Below are 22,803 nucleotides of genomic sequence, written 5' to 3'. Positions count from 1 at the left end.
CTTGCCTATATCTACACTGTCATTAAACATAGTCAGCTTGCCCCAACCAAAGGCTTTTAATTCAGATTAACTGAGAGAGCCCCCTCCTTGGGGGAGGCAGAAACAGATCTATTAGTACCAACAACAACAACAAAAATAGTCTAGTGGAGAGAAGTCAACAGTCGTCCTGAAAGCACCTGAAGATAGTCATCTTCCTCCTGAGAGATGTGCTCTCATGACCTCTGGGGAAGGCAGCAACACTATCTTCTCTCTTCCTAAACCACAGCAGTGCTTTTTTGTGAGGTTTTCCAAGAAAATACACTAGTAGGGATTTGAGAAGTGTTTCCTACCTGAATTTCTTTAAAACACACACACACACACACGCACACGCACACGCACACACACACACACACACACACACACACAAAATGATGTGCTTATATACAGCCTACATTATACTCACATACCCTAGTAAATCACCTCTAGATTACAAACTTGCTTAAATGCAGTTCTTTAAAAATTATTTTTGATGTAGAGACAACTGAATCACCGGGTATGGCATCCACAGCTCCAGAGAAATATCTACTCCTATTCCATGTCTTGTGTGTGTGTGTGTGTGTGTGTGTGTGTGTGTAACTAGCCTGCCTGGCAGGAATGAAGATACTTTAAAGAGACAAGCATGAACTATCAAACTATTACAAATAAGGCAGTCAAACCTCATGCTGAAAGAAGGAAAGGGCTAAAGCCTGGTGGAAGCCTGATGGGAACGGAACTTACCTCCTAGAAAGAGAGTTCACACAAAACTTGATAGACAACCTTACAGCAGAGGCTGCGATGCTGGGCGTGGCCATGCCCTGGCAGGACTGCTGAGCTGTGTCCCTTCTCTGCTCCTCTACCTAGACCTACTTCTTACGCCAGGACCCCAGAAGAGGGGCTGTGGCTGGAAGAGGTCACTGGGTCTCTTTGTCCCTTTTTTCAATGTGTCTACACTGACTGAGTCTACACAGCATAAGAAGAACAGCAATTATTTCTGTAAGCACAGTAAGAGAGGCTAGAGAGGCCTAGAGAGGCGACTAATAACACAAGCCTGCTGCTCTGGACTTCTGAAGGGCAGCAACCACTTGCTAGGCCTCCACCCGCATAGCAGTAAAAGGCTTTATTTAAACCCACCATTGACAATCTTAACAAAGGCATAATGGATAACCAAAATGCCCTTCTAAAGGGAAGCAAATTTGTAAAAGATTATTCTCCATATTGCCTTTAAAAAACAAATGGCTTAGTGTGAGAGCCCTGGTCTGGAATTGAGGCACTTCAAGGTTAAACAGGATGTCTTCTACCCAAAAGTTCAAGGCCAAAATGGACAACAGGATGAGACTCTGTCTTTTAAGAAAAAAATTAAAATAAAGTAAACCAATATTTAATAGCTGACACCCCAAACTCTTACAGGACACTTTACATAAATAATAAGCTCTTTTGTGTCAGCAAGAAAACTGTGCAGAGCTAGACATGGTGCTGATGTCTTCAAATTCCAGCACTGGGGAGGAAGAGGCAGGAGGATCTCTGAGTTCAAGGCCAGCCTGCTCTACATAAGAAGTTCCAAGAAATCAAGGGTTACATAGAAGGACACCCCCCCATCTTAAACAACAACAAAACCAATTAAGACACACACACAATTATGCAGAGTGGTCAGAGAACGACTTTCCAGCATGAACAAGACTCAGTTGCAAGCCGAATTCAGGACTATGTTTATCATTTCTGATGGTTACGTATAAGCTCTGCATAGTGCAGCCCCCATCTCAACCAGGTTCAAAGGGAACTTACAGAAAGGGGTAGGAATGCTCACATTCCCTTCCCCAAGTTTGTTTTAAAATTTGGTCTCGCACACGGGGCATTTACAAATATGACATGGGGCATTTACACCTGCACACGGGGCATTTACAAATATGACACAAACCGGCGTGTTTAGGTGCCTCTGCCAGTGTACCATTCTGTCACCTTAACTAAAACAGAGTTTTAAAACTTTGAAATCTGCGTGTGTTGACAAAAAGTTTGCCTTTTCACGTGTAAAGTTAAAAGATTTGACTCTTTCATTTTAAGTTTCCCAACAAGTGCTCCCAGTAATGCCTACCCTGTGAAAGGCTCCGTGCTGGGTGGAGCCATTTTCAATATTTTAAAAGTATAGGGCACCATAAACAACCTGCTTTACTTTGTTTAACCCTACAGTAGCCACTACAGTATCCACAGTGACAGCAACATGTGGCTAGTGCCACTTGAACTTAATTTAGTATAAACACTAACAGTTATCCGCATTACTGGAAAAACTATATGCTTGGAAAAGGTTTGGGCATATGCGTTTACTTTTTTATGAGAAAGCAGTAAATTTTATGGAATCTAAATACAAACCAAGTATTTCCAATGAAAATGTTATGAACAATGAAATGTTAGAACACTGCAATGTGTTCTAACTGTAGAAAACACACCAGATTTTAAACTCAATATGAAAGTAAAACATTTCTCTAGCTGTAGGTCAATTACACAATTGCTGATAATACTTTATACATACCAGGTTAAATAAAACACTGTTCGAATTAACTTCATTCTTACTTGGTTTGTTCTCTAGTTCCCCTGAACTGTGTTGGCATCGTCTAATGATTCCCCAACTGTTCCTGCTGGAGCACCTCTCAACACCAGCTTGGGAACGGTGCCATTACCAGATACCTTCTTTCCTGTCCAGCACCTGAAACTGCTGGTCACACCTACAATGAACTGAAAAGTCCTTCTCTCATCCTTGGTGTCTGTGACTGACTCTCCACCTTTCTTTTAATTCTTCCTAGGTCCTCTTTCTCTTCCTGTCCCCATTCTCATTTTCTTCTATTGTTTAGAGTCCCGGATGACCTCATCCACCCCTAGGCATATACTATCACTTCAACAGGAAGCTATCCACTCATCTCCATTCTGACCTCATTCCAGGCTGAAGCTCCACAGAGCCAGTTTTCTGCCCAACTGTTCTACCTGAAGAACTCTGTATGTATGAGGAGAAATTCATATATAGACGATACAAGCTCTCACCTAGAAAACCTGGAGCCTGCCCTTTTGGAGTCCAAGGTCAGCCTCACTCAGAGTAAGGTGTTGTACCACAATCCTTTCACCAAACTCACTTTTTAAAAGTTTTTCCAAGACAGGATTTCTCTGTGCAGTCCAAGCTGACCTCAAATTCAGAGACGCACCTGGCTCTGCCTCCTGAGTTCTAGGATTAAAGGCCTATGTTACCATACCCGGTTCAACTCTAACTGGTCTGCTGGACTCTAAATTTCTTACACTCTGCACTGTCCTCTCCAGCCTACTGCTCTTTTACTAGTCCCCAAACGCAACTCTGTTTACACTGTCACCAAGCTTACCAATCTCCACTCATGGCCTAACATCAATGTGAACTACTCACAGAAGGCACCCAGTTCTTCCTCACTGCACTAACTTTTAATCAGTCCTCTTGGACAGTCTTATTCCTGCCCCTGAGGCTAGAATGCCCGCCTTCAGAGTTCCTGGAGCCCAATTCTGCCCAATCTTTAGGCCCTGCTTATACCCAAAGTCCTCACAGAGCATTTCCTGATGAATCAGTCCAGCTCAAAGCCCTTGGGCACCAGGAATGGGGATACACAGAGAAACTCTGTCTTGAAAAAAAAAAAAAACAAAAAAAAACAAGCAAACAAGCCCTGGTATTACCACCACCAATGGAGTGGTAACAGAACAATATGGTTTTTAATTGGTTTTTGTTTTTGTTTTTTTCCCTTCCTTGAGAAAGGTTTTACTGTGTAACCCTGGCTGTCCTAGAACTCACTCTGTAGATCAGGCTGTTCTCAAACTCCAAGATCCACCTGCCCTTCCTTGGGTTAAAGGTGTGTGCCACCACTGCCTGGCTGGTTTTTATCTTCTTTATAAAACAATGTTAACCACCACTGTCCCTTATACTACATACTAGGAGTGTGCCATCTTTGGAAAACCAATTTAAGAAGGAGAATTTTGAAAACTTGAAACTACAAGTCTTAGACTAGGTCTCTAACTTCTACAGATCTTTATTTCAAAGTCCCAACATTCAATACCTCCAAACTAAACTCATGGCATGAACCCCACCATCTGCCTCTCATCTAGATGGACTCTAACTCAGTGAAGGGAACTCGCTCTTTCTCACAGGAGCCCAGCCCAAGACTGTGACGTCTTCCCAAATGTCCCTGGGAATCATCTATTTCCAACTTTGCAGACAATTCTGGCTAATACCCCCTGAGAATATTGAATGGTCAGAATGGTCACATACTCTACCCTCTCAGCCATTCCCCAAACCCAATCTAAACAAGTGACATTCCTGCATAAAACTTTTCTAAGTGTTCTGAAGAAAAAGACTTCTCTCGTGGCTGATAGACTCCATTGCTTTCTGCCAAGGTTTAACTTTCATTTCCATTTCCCAAATCATCTCTCTTAAGAGGCACAATTACACTCCAACAATAATGACCACATGATGGAACGAAGCCCCCCAAAAACGCCAGTGTCTGCTCCTGCGGCAGGCAGGGCCTTTGTACAAGCTTCCTTCCATTTGGGTTGGATGATCTTCCATAGTAATCAAGGACATCCTGAACCTGCCGGCCTCCTCACGTTTATACTCTTTCCACAGCAATAGTGCCTAGAGAAAATGCTTATATTACAGTTTTGTTTTTATTAACACATACTGTTATGTTTACTAATGGGTTTCATACATGTTCACAATGTATTCTGACCACCTTCTCACTTGCTCCAGATATAATTCCCTTCCTCTCTCCAATTATCTCTCCATCTACTTTCATGAGCTGTTCTACTTTAAGACTCAATGAGGGGGTTGGGGATTTAACTCAGTGGTAGAGCGCTTGCCGAGCATGTGCAAGGCCCTGGGTTCAGTCCCCAGCTCCGGAAAAAAAAAAAAAAAAAAAAAAGACTCAATGAATTTTACTTGGATTCCTCACATGTGTGTAAGAGCATCTATTTACAGGAATATAGAGATTTACAGGAGCTTACCAGTGGCTATAACACACACACACACACACACACACACACACACACACACACACACACACACACACACACACTCCTCTCTCTCTCCCCTCTCCTTCCCCCAAAAGTACACACATATATGAAATTGTATGTGTGTGCACATAAGTCTTCAGGGAAGGATGGTGCCCCCAAAAGCCTCTCCCAGTCCCATGTCAGGATGTCTGCAGATCAAATCTTATGTGGATAAGTGTATGCACATGTATTCAGTGAGTTCAACAGATAGACAGCCATAGCACTCCCAGAAGCCTACATTTCACACCCCTTTTGCTTCCCCCAGTTCTTATGCTCCTTTTGCCCTCTTTTCCAAGATGCTCCCTAAGCTGTAGAGGGGAGATGCAGATTCCCATTTATGTCTGTGATTCAACAGTCATCTATTCTCAGTACTTTGACCAGTCTCTCTCTGCCCTCCGCATGAGCACAGTCATCGGAAAGCAGTTTGACAGGCATGCCATGGCCACTTAGCAAGCACAGTAGTGGCTATGACGGTCCCAACCACGTTCTCTTGACCAAGTTTACAGGAATAGATATAAATTCCTCCTCTGTGGACCAGAACAGGCATCAATCAATCAGAAAGCAACTGGTGAGTCCATACTTTGTCTGGTGCTAACACCTAATATTTGGATACACTCACTAATTATTTGATATATTAATGATCAAGTTGGGGTTGAGGATTTAGCTCAGGTGGTAGAGTGCTTGCTAGCAAGCGCAAGGCCCTGGGTTCGGTCCTCAGCTCCGGGGGGGGGGGTAAAAAAAAAAGATCAAGTAGACAGGAATATTATGTTTTAAAAATACAAGCTTAGGGGTTGGGGATTTAGTGCAGTGGTAAAGCGCTTGCCTAGCAAGGGCAAGGCCCTGGGTTCAGTCCCCAGCTCCGAAAAAGAAAAAAAAAACAAAAACAAAAACAAAAATACAAGCTTAAAGAGCGATAGTCATTTCTATGCCATTTGTATAAATTCATCAGCATTTTGTAAAGTGGACAACTGACCTGTTCTTTTTAAAACATCTTCTGAGTAAAAAAAGAGTAATAATAATTTGATTAAATATAATTTTTATATGGGCTCAAACATTTAAAATGAGAGGAAATACTGTATTTTACATTCTCCTTTGTCTTGTCAATGCTAATAGTAATTCATGTAAAATTACCTAGAAACTTTTGATTCAACACAGAAAATATACAAGACAAGAAAATATTTACAGGGCTAGAGCTGTCAAAAAAATGAGTATGGAGACTGCTTTAGCCAAGTATGATGGCAGACTCCTGTAATCCAAGCAATCTCTAAAGAGAGGAAGGCAGATCTTTGAGTTCATGGCCAGACTGGTCTAGATAACAAGGTTCAGGTCAGCAAGAACTGTATAGTTAGACCCTGCCTATAAATAAATAAATAAATAAATAAATAAATAAATAAATAAATAAATAAATAAATAAATAAATGCAATCTATCAACAAAATATAAACAGCAGATTACATAAATAAATAAATAAATAAATAAATAAATAAATAAATAAATAAATGCAATCTATCAACAAAATATAAACAGCAGATTACCTTAAGAAAGCGGAGGATGAAAACATGGGCTTCTGGGGCTTTATGAAAAATAAAAAGGCATTGTTCCTTCATGACCCTGGTGGTCATAAGAAAGAACAGATGCCTTCTTCAGGCTGTAAGAGCCTTCCTGGTTTATTTTGGGCCATGGTGTCTCACACCTGTAATCCAGGCACTGTGGAGGCCACAAGAAGGCTACCACAAGTTTCAGGCCAGCCTGGGCCATAGATTGTCTTTATAAAAAAAGCCATTCTCAACAAGGTAGATTCTGTGAAGGTGAAAGAAACAGGATCAGGTTGTATCTGTTGTCACACAGCATTTTCTTGAACTTCACAGCAACCTACTCTCCCCATTTTTATACAGGAAGAGCAATCTTATGTTAGGTCTAACTCAAATAATTACAACAACAAGTAAACAAACAAAAACCAAGCCAGAGTCTCCAGGACACTACAGCAGATGCCTCTAAACCTTCGCTCCTCCTGCCTTACCTCTGGAAGCTGAAATCATAAACCTGTGCCACTGTGGCCTGCACTCAAATCTGTTTAATCATGAGCACTTCCTCTTGGTCCAATCCCTGGGAACAGAACACTAAGCAGGTTTCTCTATACTTATTGTTCTGGAAAAGGTTATTTTGTTTAGAGGGTTCCATACACAATTAGTATATAATTATACTCAGTAAAATGATTAAGGGGAATTAAAAAAGTAAAAGCAAGGAATGTTACAGAGTAACTAGGAAGGAAACTGAGGTCACAGGGTTACCTCAGGGATAACTCTAAAGGTAAACCTGAAGAGATTTTGCAGGGCTATATTGAAAACAAAGAGAAAAGATTAATGCAAATCTCTAGAGCAGCAGTTCTCAACCTGTGGAACAAGACTCCTCTGGGGTGTGTCTGTCTGTCTGTCTGTCTCTCTCTCTCTGTGTGTGTGTGTGTGTGTGTGTGTCTGTGTGTCTAACCCTTTCACAGAGGTCACCTAAGACCATCTGAAAACACAGATATTTATATTTACAATTCATAATGGCAGCAAAATTACAGTTATGACGTAGCAATAGAAACTGTATTAAAGGGTTGCAGCATTAGGAAGGTTGAGAACCACTGCTTTAGAACCATCAGAAACAAAAATTAATATTCAATCCCAGATTATCAGTAAAGGAAATTATAGAATTTTCTCCTATACACAGCTCAGGGCTATTTATTAGTCACCATAGTCACCAGATATCGAGTATTTCCACAGAAACCAAGTGGCTGGCTGTTCAGAGTGAATGGCGGGTCAAAATTCTTAAATTCTCTTAGCATCTACATCAGGGTCTGACGAAGGATTGCTGAAGAAATACAGAAAGGAAGGAAGAGAACATTTAACTCTCATGGGGTTAAATCCCTCTTTAAGCCAAGAGGCTTCAATTCACTCCAGCCACTCTATGGTCTTAATCATAAGAAGAAGGTGAGACAGGGGGATTAGGGTAAATCTAGGAACAATACTATACTAGGAAACAGTTAGCTTATGGTGTTACCTCTCCAACCAATGCTCAAGGATCCCATCTTGAAATAGTAAATTCCACTTAAAGTCTAACATCTAAATGATGACTAAATACTAACAAAGGGGGCAATTATTTGAGTTCTCCAGATAAGGGCTTTTAATAAAATACTCGGGAATCCTCTGTTGCCAGGTGCTTGTTCTGAATGCTGCACATACACCAGGTTGAAATGACTGTTTAAGAACCTTACTGGTGGAGAGGGACCGAGTGTACTCTACATTCACCTGTGTCACTTAACTAGAGCAAACTCATTCCTATAAAAACAAATTTCCCTCAACTTCTCAGTCCTGGGTAATCTGGTGGGGTGAGGGCCCTTCTGCCTGCGCCATAAGCCCTGATCAGCCCACATTTCAGTGTTTGGTAAAGACAGTTAGAGAAGTTTCTTTTTTAAAGGACCATCCTAGCAGTGACAGCGAATAGCGAAAGGCCACTCAAAGCTAAACAGCACAGTTACATTTATACCGTCTATCAAAGAGGCCAATGCTTTGTGCGGACCAGATGGAAGGCCAGAAAAATGCCTGATAAATATTATCAAATGCTGTGGTGGTTCAGTGGTGAGCCTAAGACATTTCTTAGAGAGAGAGAGAGAGAGAGAGAGAGAGAGAGAGAGAGAGAGAGAGAGAGAGAGAGCGAAGAATGACTTATAGCTTCAAGCCACAAGTAGCATAAGGAAAAAAAAGAATGGGGGAGGGGCTTAAGGATTATGTTTACTTTCTCCAGTAAGACCCTTCTCCTACATACATCATGCCATTTAAAACATAAAACCACAATATTTGGGTTCTAATATGGCTGGGGTTTGCTCCTCATACTACCAAATACATCTTTAAAGTGTTTAACTCAATAATTCAGACTATGAGCAGAAAACCTTATAGAAGACACAGGTAAGTACTAGTCATCAGTACTGCATTTGCTACTCATTTATTTGCTCAGAATTATCACAATTTGGTAAGGATCAGAATTGGCTCCACAAAAACTTGGACCCAAAATGGCAGCTGAGCGTTAAAAACTCCCGAGAGCACCGTGCTCCATTCAGGAGAGCGGGTCTTGTTTATCTCACCTCTGCACTGTCTCTAGGAAAGGGCCCTTTACACCCGGTCAGTGCCTCCGATGGCATTCTGCTAATGCGCTTAGTCCTGCTCTCCTCTCTGCCCAGGAGAGTGGGCACTGCTCTGGCTCCTCTCTGCAAGAGGGAATAACCCTGCCATTCACATGTTTACAGTCCACAAAAAGAAGCAGAAGGCAAAACATGGCAAGCCGAGGTTTTCCTCGTCTTCAGCCACAACTTAGGAAGAAACAGGGGTAAAATGAATCACCCACCAAGTGCCGCTCCAAATGACTGCTTTCATTTTCAGAGAAAACAACAACAAAAACCAGCTCTAATCTTCCTCAGACCCAGTACAATGCAACCCTTCCTGTCACTGAGGTAAATTCTACTAATCCAAACTGTAAAGATATTTCAGAGTTCAATGTGTCTTCCTGTTTAATGTAATGTTTCCAATTCCTCTCACACAAAGCTGAATTTATGTCACCGTAAAATTTACATGGAAGCCTTTAGCACTCTAGGCACTTCTCTGCTTATAGCCATTACTAATATAACAACAACATTACTTTAAAAAATAATAAAATGATGGCTCCTCTGAGACAGAAGACTAATTATCCTTACGTATTCAAATGGAAAGTCTTTTTGTTAAATTAGCGTGAAAAGTCCCTTCATCTACACACAATTGGCCCAAAGAAACAGGCCATTTTCAGCACGAGAGGCCAACCCATTTTAACAGTGAATAAAGCTTTTGAAAGCACTACACACCCTCTTCCACACTGTCAAAATTTTCAAATTGGTCCAGCAGCTTCCCTAGTTTATTTTTTTTAACACTTTAGGGCCCAGCTAGTTAGCATATCATAATTAGATTAATTAAAAAAGAAACCACCAAAAAAAAATCCCCAAAACTGTTCCCTTCTGATCAAAATTCTTCCATTTATGCTTAATTAGCTTTAATCCAAGTCTACAATCTAATAATGGGATATGATCATTTGCATATTTTAAATGTCTTTTCTAAACTATACTTTGTAGCAGATTTAGAAGAATGGTATCTTTCTCTTGCCAATATGCCACAGCACAAATCAAGGGGACACAAATTAGGAGAAAAGAGGAAAGAAAACAAGGCTTCTCAGAGCCAAGGATGTGTTGGGGGGAGGGGAAGGGATTTTGTCAGGGGTGGGGGTAATTTACCCGCCACATCACAAACTACAGTCTTTTCAGCACAGCCGACCGAGAGGCATTACATCACACTCTCACAATGATAGGGGGAGGTGGCTCTGAGAAAGCAAGTTTTCGGCTTTCTTTCCAGCCTGCTCTCAGGCTTCTAGAATCCTGCATTAAGAGTAATGGAATTTAACTTGAGGCACTGCACTTTGAGGGTTACTAGCGATCACACAGACTACTCGGTTTTATGATCCTAAATGAGCACTTTACAACAAATAGATGTCCAAAGGCACATATCGCACACTCAACTGGCGTTGAAAACCTAACATTAAATAAAATATTTTATTTCATGTGAAATGGAGACCATTGTATACAAAGAACTGGTAAAGAAACAATTTCTAAACAGAGTAAAGAGCCATTTATATCTTTAAAACAATCGTGTTTACAAGACAGTCCTACCATTTGGTTGAAGCCACGATCAAAATAAAAGCGCATCTGGCTGCACATTTGAGAACACACACTGGGACCCAGTGCAAAGGAGCGCGCGCAGAAGAGAGGGCTGAGCCATATATCGCCTGCATTTCAAGAAGGGGAATTTATAACCCCAAACCTGGTGTGTTCCGTAACCCGCTGGCCCTATTTTAAATTGTATCTCACTTTAGGCTCTTCGTTTCTCCCAGGAAGGATAGCCAGGTCTGAGAGAGAGAGAGAGAGAGAGAGAGAGAGAGAGAGAGAGAGAGAGAGAGAGAGAGAGAGAGAGAGAGAGAGCGCGAGCGAGCTTTCCCATTCTAGGGCTAGTCCTCCCCGATCCTTTGTCGGCCTTAGCAGCCGAAAGAATGCAAACCCATTTATATTTATGCAAATTTTTGCAGCAGATTTAAGGGGGGAGGGAGAGGCTTGTGTTTTTAAAAAAACCTCTTTCTAAATATCAAATTTCAATTACTCACAGCTTCGTTTATTTGCACGATAGAAACAATAAAAAGCTATATATGAACTAAAAGTGCAATTAAATCACTTCAAAATTTAAATATTTTACCAAGTCTTTTCCATTTCTAAAATGCTGAACCAAAAGTACATCACGAGTATGATTTACAGATTCGCGAAATGTCTGAAGCCAGTCTCCATGCTAGAGAAATGTCGATTTGCAACACCACTAGTGAAAACGGTTAGACACGATCCATATAAATCAATTGGTTTTTAAAAATTGAAAATATTTACCAACCTCATAAAGTGCAGCAGTGCTTATATCCAGCAAATTGAGGCATACAAGGTAGAAATGGAAATGAAAAAAGGTCCAAAAAATGAATTCTTTTTGTCTATCTGTATTTTGTATTTTAAATATTCAGAAACCAGCAGAGACTCTGTCGGCCATTTTGGCTTGAACTAACTCTCTCGCTCACTCTCCCTCCTGCTCTCTCTCTCCCCCTCTGTCTCTAAAGGAAGCAGCTTTTTGTGACCTTCAAATAGAGGCGGGTCACGTGACTTCGGGTAGGTTTGTCAATCAGAAAAGGGGAGGGAGCTGGAGTTGAAGCTGCCTTAAAGCGAAAGCAGCCCTTTTCCACCGGCTTTCATTTGTGCAATGCTGTTACTTATACTCCCGCCTACAGATACTGCATGTGAAAGTGGCAACACCATAAGGGTAACAGATGAACAAAATAGAAAAACCTTTATTGGTTTATAGAAATATGCTCAGTTGCTAACGATGCTTGCAGATCCTGGATCTGATCTTGGCTCCCTTACTAGTTATTCTCTAGATGTTTGGGCAAGAACAGACTGGCAAACTGCTCTTTAATTTAAAAGGGGCCTTAAACAAAGCTTTACCTAAACAAAAAGAGAATTTAGTTTTTAGATTAAAACGAAACAGGACACAGCTGATTTCTAGCTACCTCTAAAATACACAAAAAGACAGGAAGTTACTATACTCACTCATATGTCGATTCAGAGAGGTTAAGCTGCACCCATATCCGAACAGCTCAGCAAAGGGAGAACAGGAAAGCCTGAACTTGGTGCCTATTGTGTGAGTACAACACTTCTGTAGCCTCTCCCCCCAAACCTTTTACTTAGTTTTTTTACTTGACTAAGCCAGGGCTTCACTACTAGATTCCTCCAGGCTGGGCAGCTCTGAGTCATCTTTAATCCCTTCCCTGCTGAGGAAGGCACTCAGGAAACTAGGCACTCAATTAAAGCCTACCTAGCTTTCTGCGGCCCAAGTCCCTCTTCCTCAGAGACCTCTTGACTCTCTACCCTAGAAAGCCCACCCCGGACTTGAAGTAGAAGTCCACCTCCACCCCATCTCCATTTTGGCAGGTGTGCTGTGGAAATGGGAATCATGGTACCTTGGTTTGTTTGTTTCCTTCCTTCTTTAATTCTTTTTCTTATGTGTATTAGTGTTTTGCCTGCATTTATGTCTGTGTGAGGGTGTTGGATCCCCTGGAATTGGAGTTACAGATAGTTGTGAGCTGCTGTAGTTGTGGGTGCAGGTCCTCTGCAAAAGTATCCAGTGCTCCAAACTACTGAGCTATCTCTCCAGCCCCTGGTTTCTTTCCTTCCTGGCTCTGTTCTCTTTATCATGGTCAAGTTCGTCACAGGCACAGGAGTGGTGGTGCATGTTACTAATCCCAGTGTAGGGACAGGTGAATCTCCACATAGCAAGTTCCAGGTAAGCCAGAGATGCCATGTGACCTTATCTCAAAGTCAGTCACTACCCAAAGCAAGCATCTGGAGCCTCCCAACCCAAGCCAGGCCTTCTTGCTTATCATCCTAGTACTCACGTTACTACTGCAGAGTTGTTTTGTTTTATGACAGAAACTGCTTAATATTGGTCTTTTCCTATAAAGTGTCACCTGTCTGTGGGCAAACGCCACTATTTTCCCCATCTTCAGTGAGGTGTTACCCTGAACTCCAAACAGCAGCTGAATGAATGAGTAGGTGAAGTCAGAAAAGTTGGGCTAAACAGAAGGTAACAAACAAATTTAAGTACATTAGGGGAACGAATGCCAGAGATCTCCAGGAATCCATTTTAAATGTCTTTACAGACAGAAAGAAGCAGAAATAGTAAGCTGGCCAAGGTTCCTCTCCCAAACTAGGCTGAGTGGCCAGTCAGCAGAGAACCACAGACTCTAGAGGCCAGGCAAAAGAACCTGTTCAATCCATCGAACGCTGTATTTGTCTTTCTGGCTTTTGGCGCCTTTACACTATGCCCCTCCACTTTTCCACTCAGGAAAGAACAGGAAAGGAACTGCTTCAGGGCAAGCAGAGGCACTGCCCAGTCAATCTGGCAGCTTGGATACTCTGTGGTGTAAAGCGCTTTCACTGTCTGCACCGCACTGAGAAGGACGGCCAGAAACGTGGACTAACAACTGAGATTCGGGCAGAAGCAGGAAACTCCCAGGCTGGAAACTCTGAACATTAATCTATTTCTATCCTTCCAATACCTTCCAGATGAGTTATGGAAACCTTAGTATGCTCAATAAGTGAAAACCTGTGGAGACTGACTGACTACACAGCCACCTTGTTTCAATTTGTGATAGTCACTAATTTTTATTATGCCGTCTCTATTCTCCAAGGTTAAGTATTCTTATACAGATATTTAAATCTGCTTCCTGTTTTATTTTAAACTACATAAAGCTTCTTACATGGTTCCCTCTTATAACCTTTCTTCATCTGACCAATTTTTATACAACCCAGGTCTACAGATATATCATTATATAGAACATATGCTGGTGGTTAACACCTGTGAGTCCAACATTCAGGAGTTCAAGACTAGACTCAGGCAATATAGAGAATTTGAGGCCAGCCTGAGTTACATGAGACTGTGTCTCGAAAAATAAAAACTGGGCTAAGAAAAGAGCTGTGTCAGTAAACAATTCACCATGCCGTAATCACTCACGTGAAAAAGCATCTGAACAGTAGAGGCCAACCTCTAACCTCCACATCCATTGGCACATGCATGAACACACCCACGAGAAATAAGGCATGCAAATAAAATATTTATTGATAATGATCATGAAAAATATTTTAAAATAATCCTTTGGTATAATTGTAATATCACTGTTCATTAAATACAAAAACAAATACTCATATGTGCTTAGTTATTTTTACAGGAATTAAATCTTGGCTAAACATTTGATACTGCAGGACATGGGGAATCTTTAACATTTTCGGAGCTGACCAATATTTTGATTTTATAATCACCAACATTGAGACTATCACGTCTCATGGACACATAGTACAAATGGCAGAGGTGCATTTAGGGCCATTTCAGATACTTTTACAATTCTCTCCCAATCCAAGCCAAAATTCATTTGAAGATATATATTATTAACAGCAACTTAAACAGCAGTCTTTAAAATCTAACGCTCTAACACAACAATACAATCTAGAGATACACCAACTTATACTTACTGCTGAAGAATGACAGAAAGATATGCTAAGTTTTTGTTTTCCATAATTAAACCATTATGTTCCTATAAGAGTTCAACAGTTTATATGAAAGGAAAAACACTGCAATCAGAACATACAATAGTCTTGAGTCTGAGCCAAGGTGTTTCAGGCAACATCTGCTGGCACCGAACTGTGTGGTGCATGTGTAGTGCAAAGTGTGTGTGCTCTGCTCAGCAGCAAGGCTACGGTGAAGCCCTATGATGTACACAGGTAAGACTGCTGCTAACATTTCACCTTAATTATACATTTGAGTTTCAATCAATTTTTAGTTACTCTGCATTCAGAAATGTTTTATTCTGAATGTTTTATTGCTGCCCAATATTTTTACAAACTTCACATTCAGCTGTATAATTCGTATAAGACCACAATCCACAGATTCAAGGAGGTAGGCCTTGGAATTGAAGAAATGGCTCAGTGATTAATAGTTACTGACACCACGAAAACAAGAGGTTCCCAGGACTCATCAGGGATGATGTTAGCTGAAATATCCAACAAAGCGGGGAGAGAACCTGTAGAGACCATATCCAGAGGTTAGGCACGGCCCCCAGTTGAGGGATGGGGCCATCTATCATTCTCAAAATTAACCTAGAATTCCTCCTGTCTAATGGAAATACAGGGACAAAAAGTAGAGGAGAGAATGAAGGAAAGGCCATCCAGAGACTGACCCACCTGGGGACACCCAGACCCAGTCACTATTGCTGATGCCAAGAAGTGTTTATTGGCAGGAGCCTGATATGAATGTCTCCTGAGAGACTCTGCCAGAGCCTTACTGATACAGAGGCAGATGCTCTCAGCCAACCATTGGACTGAGTACAAGGACCCCAATGGACGAGTTAGGGGAAAGACTGAAGGAACTGAAGGGGTTTGCAACCCCATAGGAAGAACAACAGCACCAACTAACTGGATCCTCCAGAGCTCCCAGGAACTAAACCACCAAACAAAGAGTACACATGGAGCGACCCATGGCATATGTAGCAGAGGATGACTTTATCTGGCACCAATGGGAGGGGAGGCCCTTGGTCCTGTGAATGATGCCCCAGTATAGGGAATGCTAGGGCAGTGAGGAGGGAGTGGGTGGGGGAGCACCCTCATAGAAGCAAGGGGTGAGGAGGTGGGATAGGGGACTTCAGAGGGGAAACGGGGAAGGGGGATAACATTTGAAATGCAAATAAATAAAATAACCAATAAAAAAATTTAAAAAACGAGTAGTTGCTGCTTTTCTAGAGGACCTTAACATCCACAGGACAGCGCACAACCATTTCTAACTCCAGTTCCAGATGCTCCCACACCCTTTTCTTTCTTCCATACATGGTACACTGATGTACATAGAGGCAAAACACCCATATACATAAAAAATAATATAACAATAATTTTAAAAAGCTAGGGCCTAGCATACATGAGACCCTGAATTCAGTAACTATTACCTACAGCATAGGCCTGCAGCAGAGAGAAATGAAGAGATCTAAAAGTCAGCTGGAGCTATATACAGCTACACAGTCCTGTCAGAAATTATGAAAGGAAAGAGGATTCAATTAATGGATGGTAGGGAAAATACAAAGTACCAAAAATCAACAAAAGAAAACTTCAGACACTCATTGTGGTAAGGCATGAACATAATACTAGCACCTAAGAGGTAGAGGGCAGAATACGAGGGATTCCAGGCCAGTTTCAGGGTCACAGAGTTCAGAGAACAGGCAGCGAGGACCCTGCCTCACGACAAACAAGCAAAACAAAACAAACAAAAAGCAACAAAGCAGCAGCAAAGGAATCCAGCAAAAGTCCTAGATTGTTACCAATTAAGTCAGCTGCATTTAACCAAAGAATTTCAGAATCAAAATTATAAAAATTCTTTAAAATGTGAGAGCAACAATAAATCATGAATTTATATAGAATGTATATATACATTGTTTCTACATGGGACAGAGCCTTCAAAGTCTGAAAACACAAGTATACCAAGGACCTAGGCAGTCTTTCAACTGCATGAGAGATATGTGTGACGTTTGTTTCCAGCTCACTCTGCCTTTCTTACTGAGAACACACCCTTGATCAGTACTTCTCAACTTGTGGGTTGCAACTCCTTTGGCAATCGTCTCTCTCCAAAAATACACTATGATTCATAACAGTAGCAAAATTACCATTATCAAGTAGCAACTAAAATAATTTTATGTCTGGGGGTCACCACAACATGAGGAACTGTATTAAGGGATTGCAGCATTAAGAAGGTTGAGAACCACTGCTCTAGGGTAAAAGCCATTTGCTTCCTTTGACCACTTTCCAGATGCTGCCACAGTCTCTGAATAGTGCTATCTTCCTGCATCTTTCCTTAGCATGCCTGAGATCCTGGACTCAATCTTCTAGAGTACTGTAGAAGTCAGGAAACTAGAAAGGGACTGGGGGAGGGGAAGAAAGATTTTTAAGGTAGAAGTGAGCATACAACACATATGAAAGTGAATTATGGCAAGTGTTAAGTGGGACTGGTGGTGGAAAGGAAGGGAAGAGAAAAGGATACCTAACACTAAGAATATTTGGGAAAGTCATAGGCCTGAAAAGAGCACTGGCTGCTCTTGCAGAGGACCTGGGTTCAGTTTCCAGCATCTATATGGTAGCTCATAACTGATAATAACTCCAATTCAAGGGGATCTGATACCCTTTCCTGGCCTCTGAAGGAACTAGGTACATGATGGTGCATAATCATACATATAGGCAAATGCTCATATACATAAAAATAAATCTAACCATATGCAAACTTACTGTTTCGTAAGTGGGGTGTGTGTGTGTGTGTGTGTGTGTGTGTGTGTGTGTGTGTGTGTGTGTGTGTATTGGAGTGATTCTAAATAGAGGATAATGCTCCTCCAGAAGCTACAGATTTCCAAATAAAAAGAGTCTAGTGCTGATAGACGGTAGTGGTGCACACTTTTAATCCCAGCACTCAGAAGGCAGAGGCAAGTGGATCTCTGGGTTTGAAGCCAGCCTGGTCTACAGAGTGAGTTCCAGAACAGTCAGGGTTACACAGAGAAACCTTATTTCAAAAAACAAAGCAAAACCAAAAACTAAAAGAAAACAAAAAGTTTAGTGCTAAGAGATATCTGCCCCTCAAAGTGTTGGTCAGAGATGTCCTAAGGATCCCCGAAACAATACAGGCTGCTGCCACTGCTCTTGATTGCACACCAGGTCTTGATGGTAAGATCCTATTGCTCAATACACCACATACTTTGGTCACAGGACATGAAGAAATCAAGTCGATACTAATAGGGAAGTTTCTTTTCTTGCTGCCTAGCCTTCAAAGTACTGGAAGGTGTTATGCAGCCTGCTGGTGAAGGAAAGTCATCAAGTCTTACCCAGCTGTGAGTCCTGCAAGCTACAATCAGAACCAGACTGGCAAGATATGCCAATTGCCCCACTAGTGGCACAAATGGTATAGAAGTAGCCAACCCTTTTCTGGTTGGATTTAAGGCCTGACACTCCATGAGAGCAAACACATACTTGGTCCTGCAAATTGATCCAGAAGCCCTGGGTGAGGAATGTGGGGTTAACTACTATTATCTTTTTTCTAAAGTGGCACGGTATCAGACACTCTCTAAAGACCTGCATCTTTACTTAGATTAAAGCTCTCATCAAAGATGCATACCTGAGCAAAGTGTAAAGAATATTCTGTCCGGAGAGTTTTCAGCCATAAGTGAGGTTTACAGTACAACTCACTCCAACCCCCCAGCTCAGAGAAAATCTTGGGAGAGGGAGTGAAAAGATTTTAAGAGACAGAGGTTGGGAAGGATCAGGGAAAGCAGTGGCTCCTGGACATGATAGTATCAATATACTCTTGAATTTCTATCAGTTAGGGTATCCTACACCAGGTCAAGATGAACTTTCAACATTCTAGCATAGAGAAGGAAATGCTCATGAGCTCCCACCCTAGTCAAGGAGCTGTTGATAGTCGGTGGGTGTTAGGGAAGGGAAAGAATCAGTTTTCTTTAGCAGTGTGGTCCCTCATAGGTCAACCAAGCTCCAGTAGATGTCTCAACATCCATGGGTAGCACAAATCGGACATAAAGTTGGAAACAAATAGTCAGACAGATCTAGGAGTTAGGGGAGGGATAAGGGATGAATGATTAAAATATACACTGTATATCAGCCGGGAATAGTGATGCATGCCCTTAATCCCAGCACTGGGAGGTGGAGGCAGACAGAATAAGTCTCAGTCCAGTCAGGGCTATATAGTGAGACTCTTGTCTCAAACCAATAAAGTAAATAGACTATACACAGAAATCCTCAAAGAATTAACAAAAAAATATTATACTAATGAAAAAAATTGCTCAATTCAAACTCACTGTCTTGAGCTTTATGGTGGACTAGCTGGTGATTTTAGAATGAAGCTTAAGCCCATGAACTACTTTTGAGAAGTGTCTGAGGTGTGGATTAGAGCTCACACTCTGCATATGGATACTCCAGTTTTTCAGTATTATTTTTGGAAATGCCTTATAACTTTACTCTTGCGTCTTTGTCAAAGCTTACTACCCATCTACCTGAGAACTTATTCCTAGCCTCTCACTATTTGTTCCATGATTTATAGTCTCTGCTTTGCTGCTGATAAATTATTTTCTTGATTTACTGTGTTGATAACATCTGATATTTTTATCTGGAAAATGTTTTTCATTATTTTATTTTATATTAAATTCATCTTGTTACATAAAACAAAAAAATTACACATTTGACTATAGCCTGTTTCACTGCATGTATATACTGTATAACATTTAAATGAAGTTAAACATATCTATCTCCCGCACATACACAAATACTCATAACTCCTAAAGCCATACAAAGGTGTGTTTTGGGCTCTGGGTTCAACAGTCGCTATTTGAACATCCACTGTGTGTCAGGTATTTTCCAGGTCCAGGAAGCTGTAAAACTATTTATTATTATCTGGAAAGACTGCGGTTAAACACTTCCCTATAGTGTGTGAGGCCCTGGTTTAAATCCCTAGCACTAAAGATTCATCCATCCATCCATCCATCCATCCATCCATCCATCCATCCATCCATCTGCCCACCCACCCACCCATCCATCCATCAATCATGGTGTCATAATGAAAATGAAGAGAGATGATTTCACAGCAGAGGTGAGATTTAAAATTCTGAACTGAGTTTCCATTTTTCTCTTATCTTTTTATTTTTTTCCCTCCCTCATTCTTTTTTTTTTTTTTTTTTAATCCTAGGCTTGGTCACACTGACCGTGTGCATGATCCTCCTTCCTCTGTCACCCGGGAGCTGGTGTTATGGAGACAGGCCACCAAGCCTAGTCTTACTAGGTGCTGGGGAATGAAGAAGGGCTCTACTTATGGTAGGTAGGCGCTATTCCAGTTTGGCTATGCCTCCGGTCTCTTACACGCAGTCCTAAAGGAGGTGGCTTGCCATTTGTCAGGTAAAGGAAACTGAAGACACAGAAGCAAAGGCTTTTCTAATTACTAACATCAGTGCTACCAAACAATGGCACTAAGGAGGAGGATGAGAATATGTAATTGAGTTCTGGTTCTGTGGTCTTCCTTTCAGCATAGTTGGAATGTAGACTAGTACCTCAAACTACCTAGGAATCCCCAGTACAACTTGGATCCAATGATCTTCAGATTCCTGTTGGAAATTAGAATGCTACTATCATACTGTGTTATATTTATAAATTAGAATTTTAAAGGGGCTTGTTTCATTACTTTTTTTCTTTTCTTTTTGTTTCTCTCTTCCTTTCTTTTCTTTTTCCTTTTTCTGTTTGTTTGAGAGAGGATCTCTCTATGTAGTCTTGGCTGCCCTGTAACTTGGTATAAAGACCAGGCTGGCCTCATACTCATGTGTCTCAAGAGAGCTCTTCATGCCTCTTCCTCCCAAGTGCTGAGATTAAAGGCAACAACACCATGACCGACTTTATTACTGTTTTGTGTATGTATACATACCTTTGTATGGGGATCTGCATGCTGTTAAACAAAGTGGCCAAATACAGAGTGAGGAATAAAAGTACAAAAGGAATCTTCTTTCCCCTTTGCCTTGCTTGAGACTGAGCTGAGGACCTGTGTTTGCAAGGTAAGTGCTTTACTACTGTGCTCCAAGGCTAGCCTCTGGATCTTTAGTCTGACCTAGGTATTTATTTATTGAAATGTGTATGATATGTGAGTGACTGTGGGTGTGCACATCAACAACTCGTGTGGAGGTTGGCGGACAACACGTGGGAGGCCTTTCCTTCCTTCCCTCTAAATGGGTTTCAGGGATCGCACTCAGGGCATGGGAATTGTGTGGCAAGTGCTTTTACCTACTCAGTTCCCTGGTAGGACCACGAGTGCACTTTTTAAGACTTATTTATTTCATGTATATGAGTATACTGTAGCTGTCTTCAGACACACCAGAAGAGGGCATCAGATCTCACTACAGATGGTTGTGAGCCACCATGTGGTTGCTGGGAATTGAACTCAGGACCTCTGGAAGAGTAGTCGGGTGCTCTTAACCGCTGAGCCACCTCTCCGGCCCCCATGACTACATTTTTATGAGTTGTTCTACCTTATAAGATGAATCCATTCACAGTCTGATACTCTTTTGTTGCTGGAGATAGGCTCTTCTGTCCTAAAACGGCTGAACTCACTGTATACTTGTGGATGACATTGACTTCAGACTCTTCTGCCTTCATCTTTGAGTGCTGGGATGCATGCATGATGCACTACCATATCCAGTTTATGTTATGTGGTGCTGGGGATCAAACCCAAGGCTCTGGCGCATGCCAGCCAAGCACTCTACCTTGCCATCACTGACTGATCTTTTGAATACTGTGAGCAATTCAGCAATCTGAAGTGAACACAATTTTGCAAAAACTTCTTCAATAAACTGTGCGTTCAGATATTTGGTCTCTCAAAAAAAAATCAAATGAAGAATTAATAGATTCAAAAAATAAATATTTGCTAGAAAAATTGGATCACTTTAGTGACTTTAGTAGACTATAGACATGTATCACGTATCCTTTGAGGATGAGAGTCAATTTCAGCACAGAGGTTCAAAGTGTAGATTTGTTAGAAAATGAAACTGAAAAAGGACAGAATGAAAGAGGGCAAACCCATCAATCAGCACATGAAAAACCAACACTTAGCTTGAAAATCACTTACAATAAATGCTCTTCCTGTGAGTGTCAAAGAAAACAGTATCAAAACTAAATCAAAAGCCTTTGTGGATGAAACAGTTATCTGAAACAAGCTCTCCAAAAGCATGATGAAGTGTCTGTCCAGCCTAGCCTCGGATTCGGAGACCCACCTGCCTCTGCTGGGATCAAAGGGGTGCACTACCATGCCTGGCATGGTGACTTTTCAAAACACAGCACAAGCAGAAACTTGCTCATACATTATGCTGCCTCATGTGTTGCTTCTCCTCACTGCTGTGACCAAGTACCTGCCTGGCAAGTTTAAACTTCATCAAGATGACTGGATCTAATATTACCTAGGAGACACACTTTGGGGTGTGTCTGTGAAGATGTTTCCAGAGATATTTAGCTGAGGAAGAACTCACACTGAATGTGGGTGGCCTTATCCCATGGGCTAAGGTCTTACACTGAATAAAAATGACAACAGGTGATAGCGTGAGCATTGGCATTCATCTTTCTGCTGACTAAGTATGACATGATGTGACCAGCTACCTCATGCTCTCTCTCCACACACCATGATGGATTCTATCAAACTATGATCCTAAATAAGTCCTTTCTTCCTTAAGCTGCTTTTGCCAAGTACTTTTGACAGACTGCAGTGGCAGAGCATTTACCTGGCATTTGCAAAGCCCTGAGTCCAACTGACCACAGGAAACAAAACAATAACAACAACAAAAACAAAATCACAAAACAAAGAAACAAAAACTTTATTTTTCCTCAAACAAAAGATCACAGCTACTTTGCTCCTGACACTGACAGAGGGTGAATATATTTAGGAAGATACATTTCTGCCTAATTATTTCAATATAGGGTAACAGAGCAGACCCAGAATGAATGAATCAACTAAAGAATGAATGAACAAAA

General features: G+C 41.3%; 1 protein-coding gene across 8 annotated transcripts in view; it reads right to left on the bottom strand.

Annotated features, from left to right (window-relative positions):
* Tnrc6b (trinucleotide repeat containing adaptor 6B) overlaps positions 1 to 22,803 on the bottom strand; it is a 207,387-nt gene that overhangs the window by 108,794 nt on the left and 75,790 nt on the right. Inside the window, exon 1 of one of the 8 annotated variants that reach the window (XM_032918152.1) lies at positions 11,558 to 11,870. The exons of the other annotated variants lie outside the window; for them this stretch is intronic. Coding sequence (XP_032774043.1) covers positions 11,558 to 11,562 — 5 coding nt within the window. The 5' untranslated portion in view covers positions 11,563 to 11,870. Of the gene's footprint in view, positions 1 to 11,557; positions 11,871 to 22,803 lie in introns of those variants that run through there. 8 annotated transcript variants of the gene reach the window in all.

Source organism: Rattus rattus, chromosome 1 (genome assembly GCF_011064425.1).
Source record: "Rattus rattus isolate New Zealand chromosome 1, Rrattus_CSIRO_v1, whole genome shotgun sequence".
Classification (NCBI taxonomy): Eukaryota; Metazoa; Chordata; class Mammalia; order Rodentia; family Muridae; genus Rattus; species Rattus rattus.
Note: the sequence above shows the minus strand (reverse complement) of the source record. Positions and strands in the feature narration are given on the sequence as shown.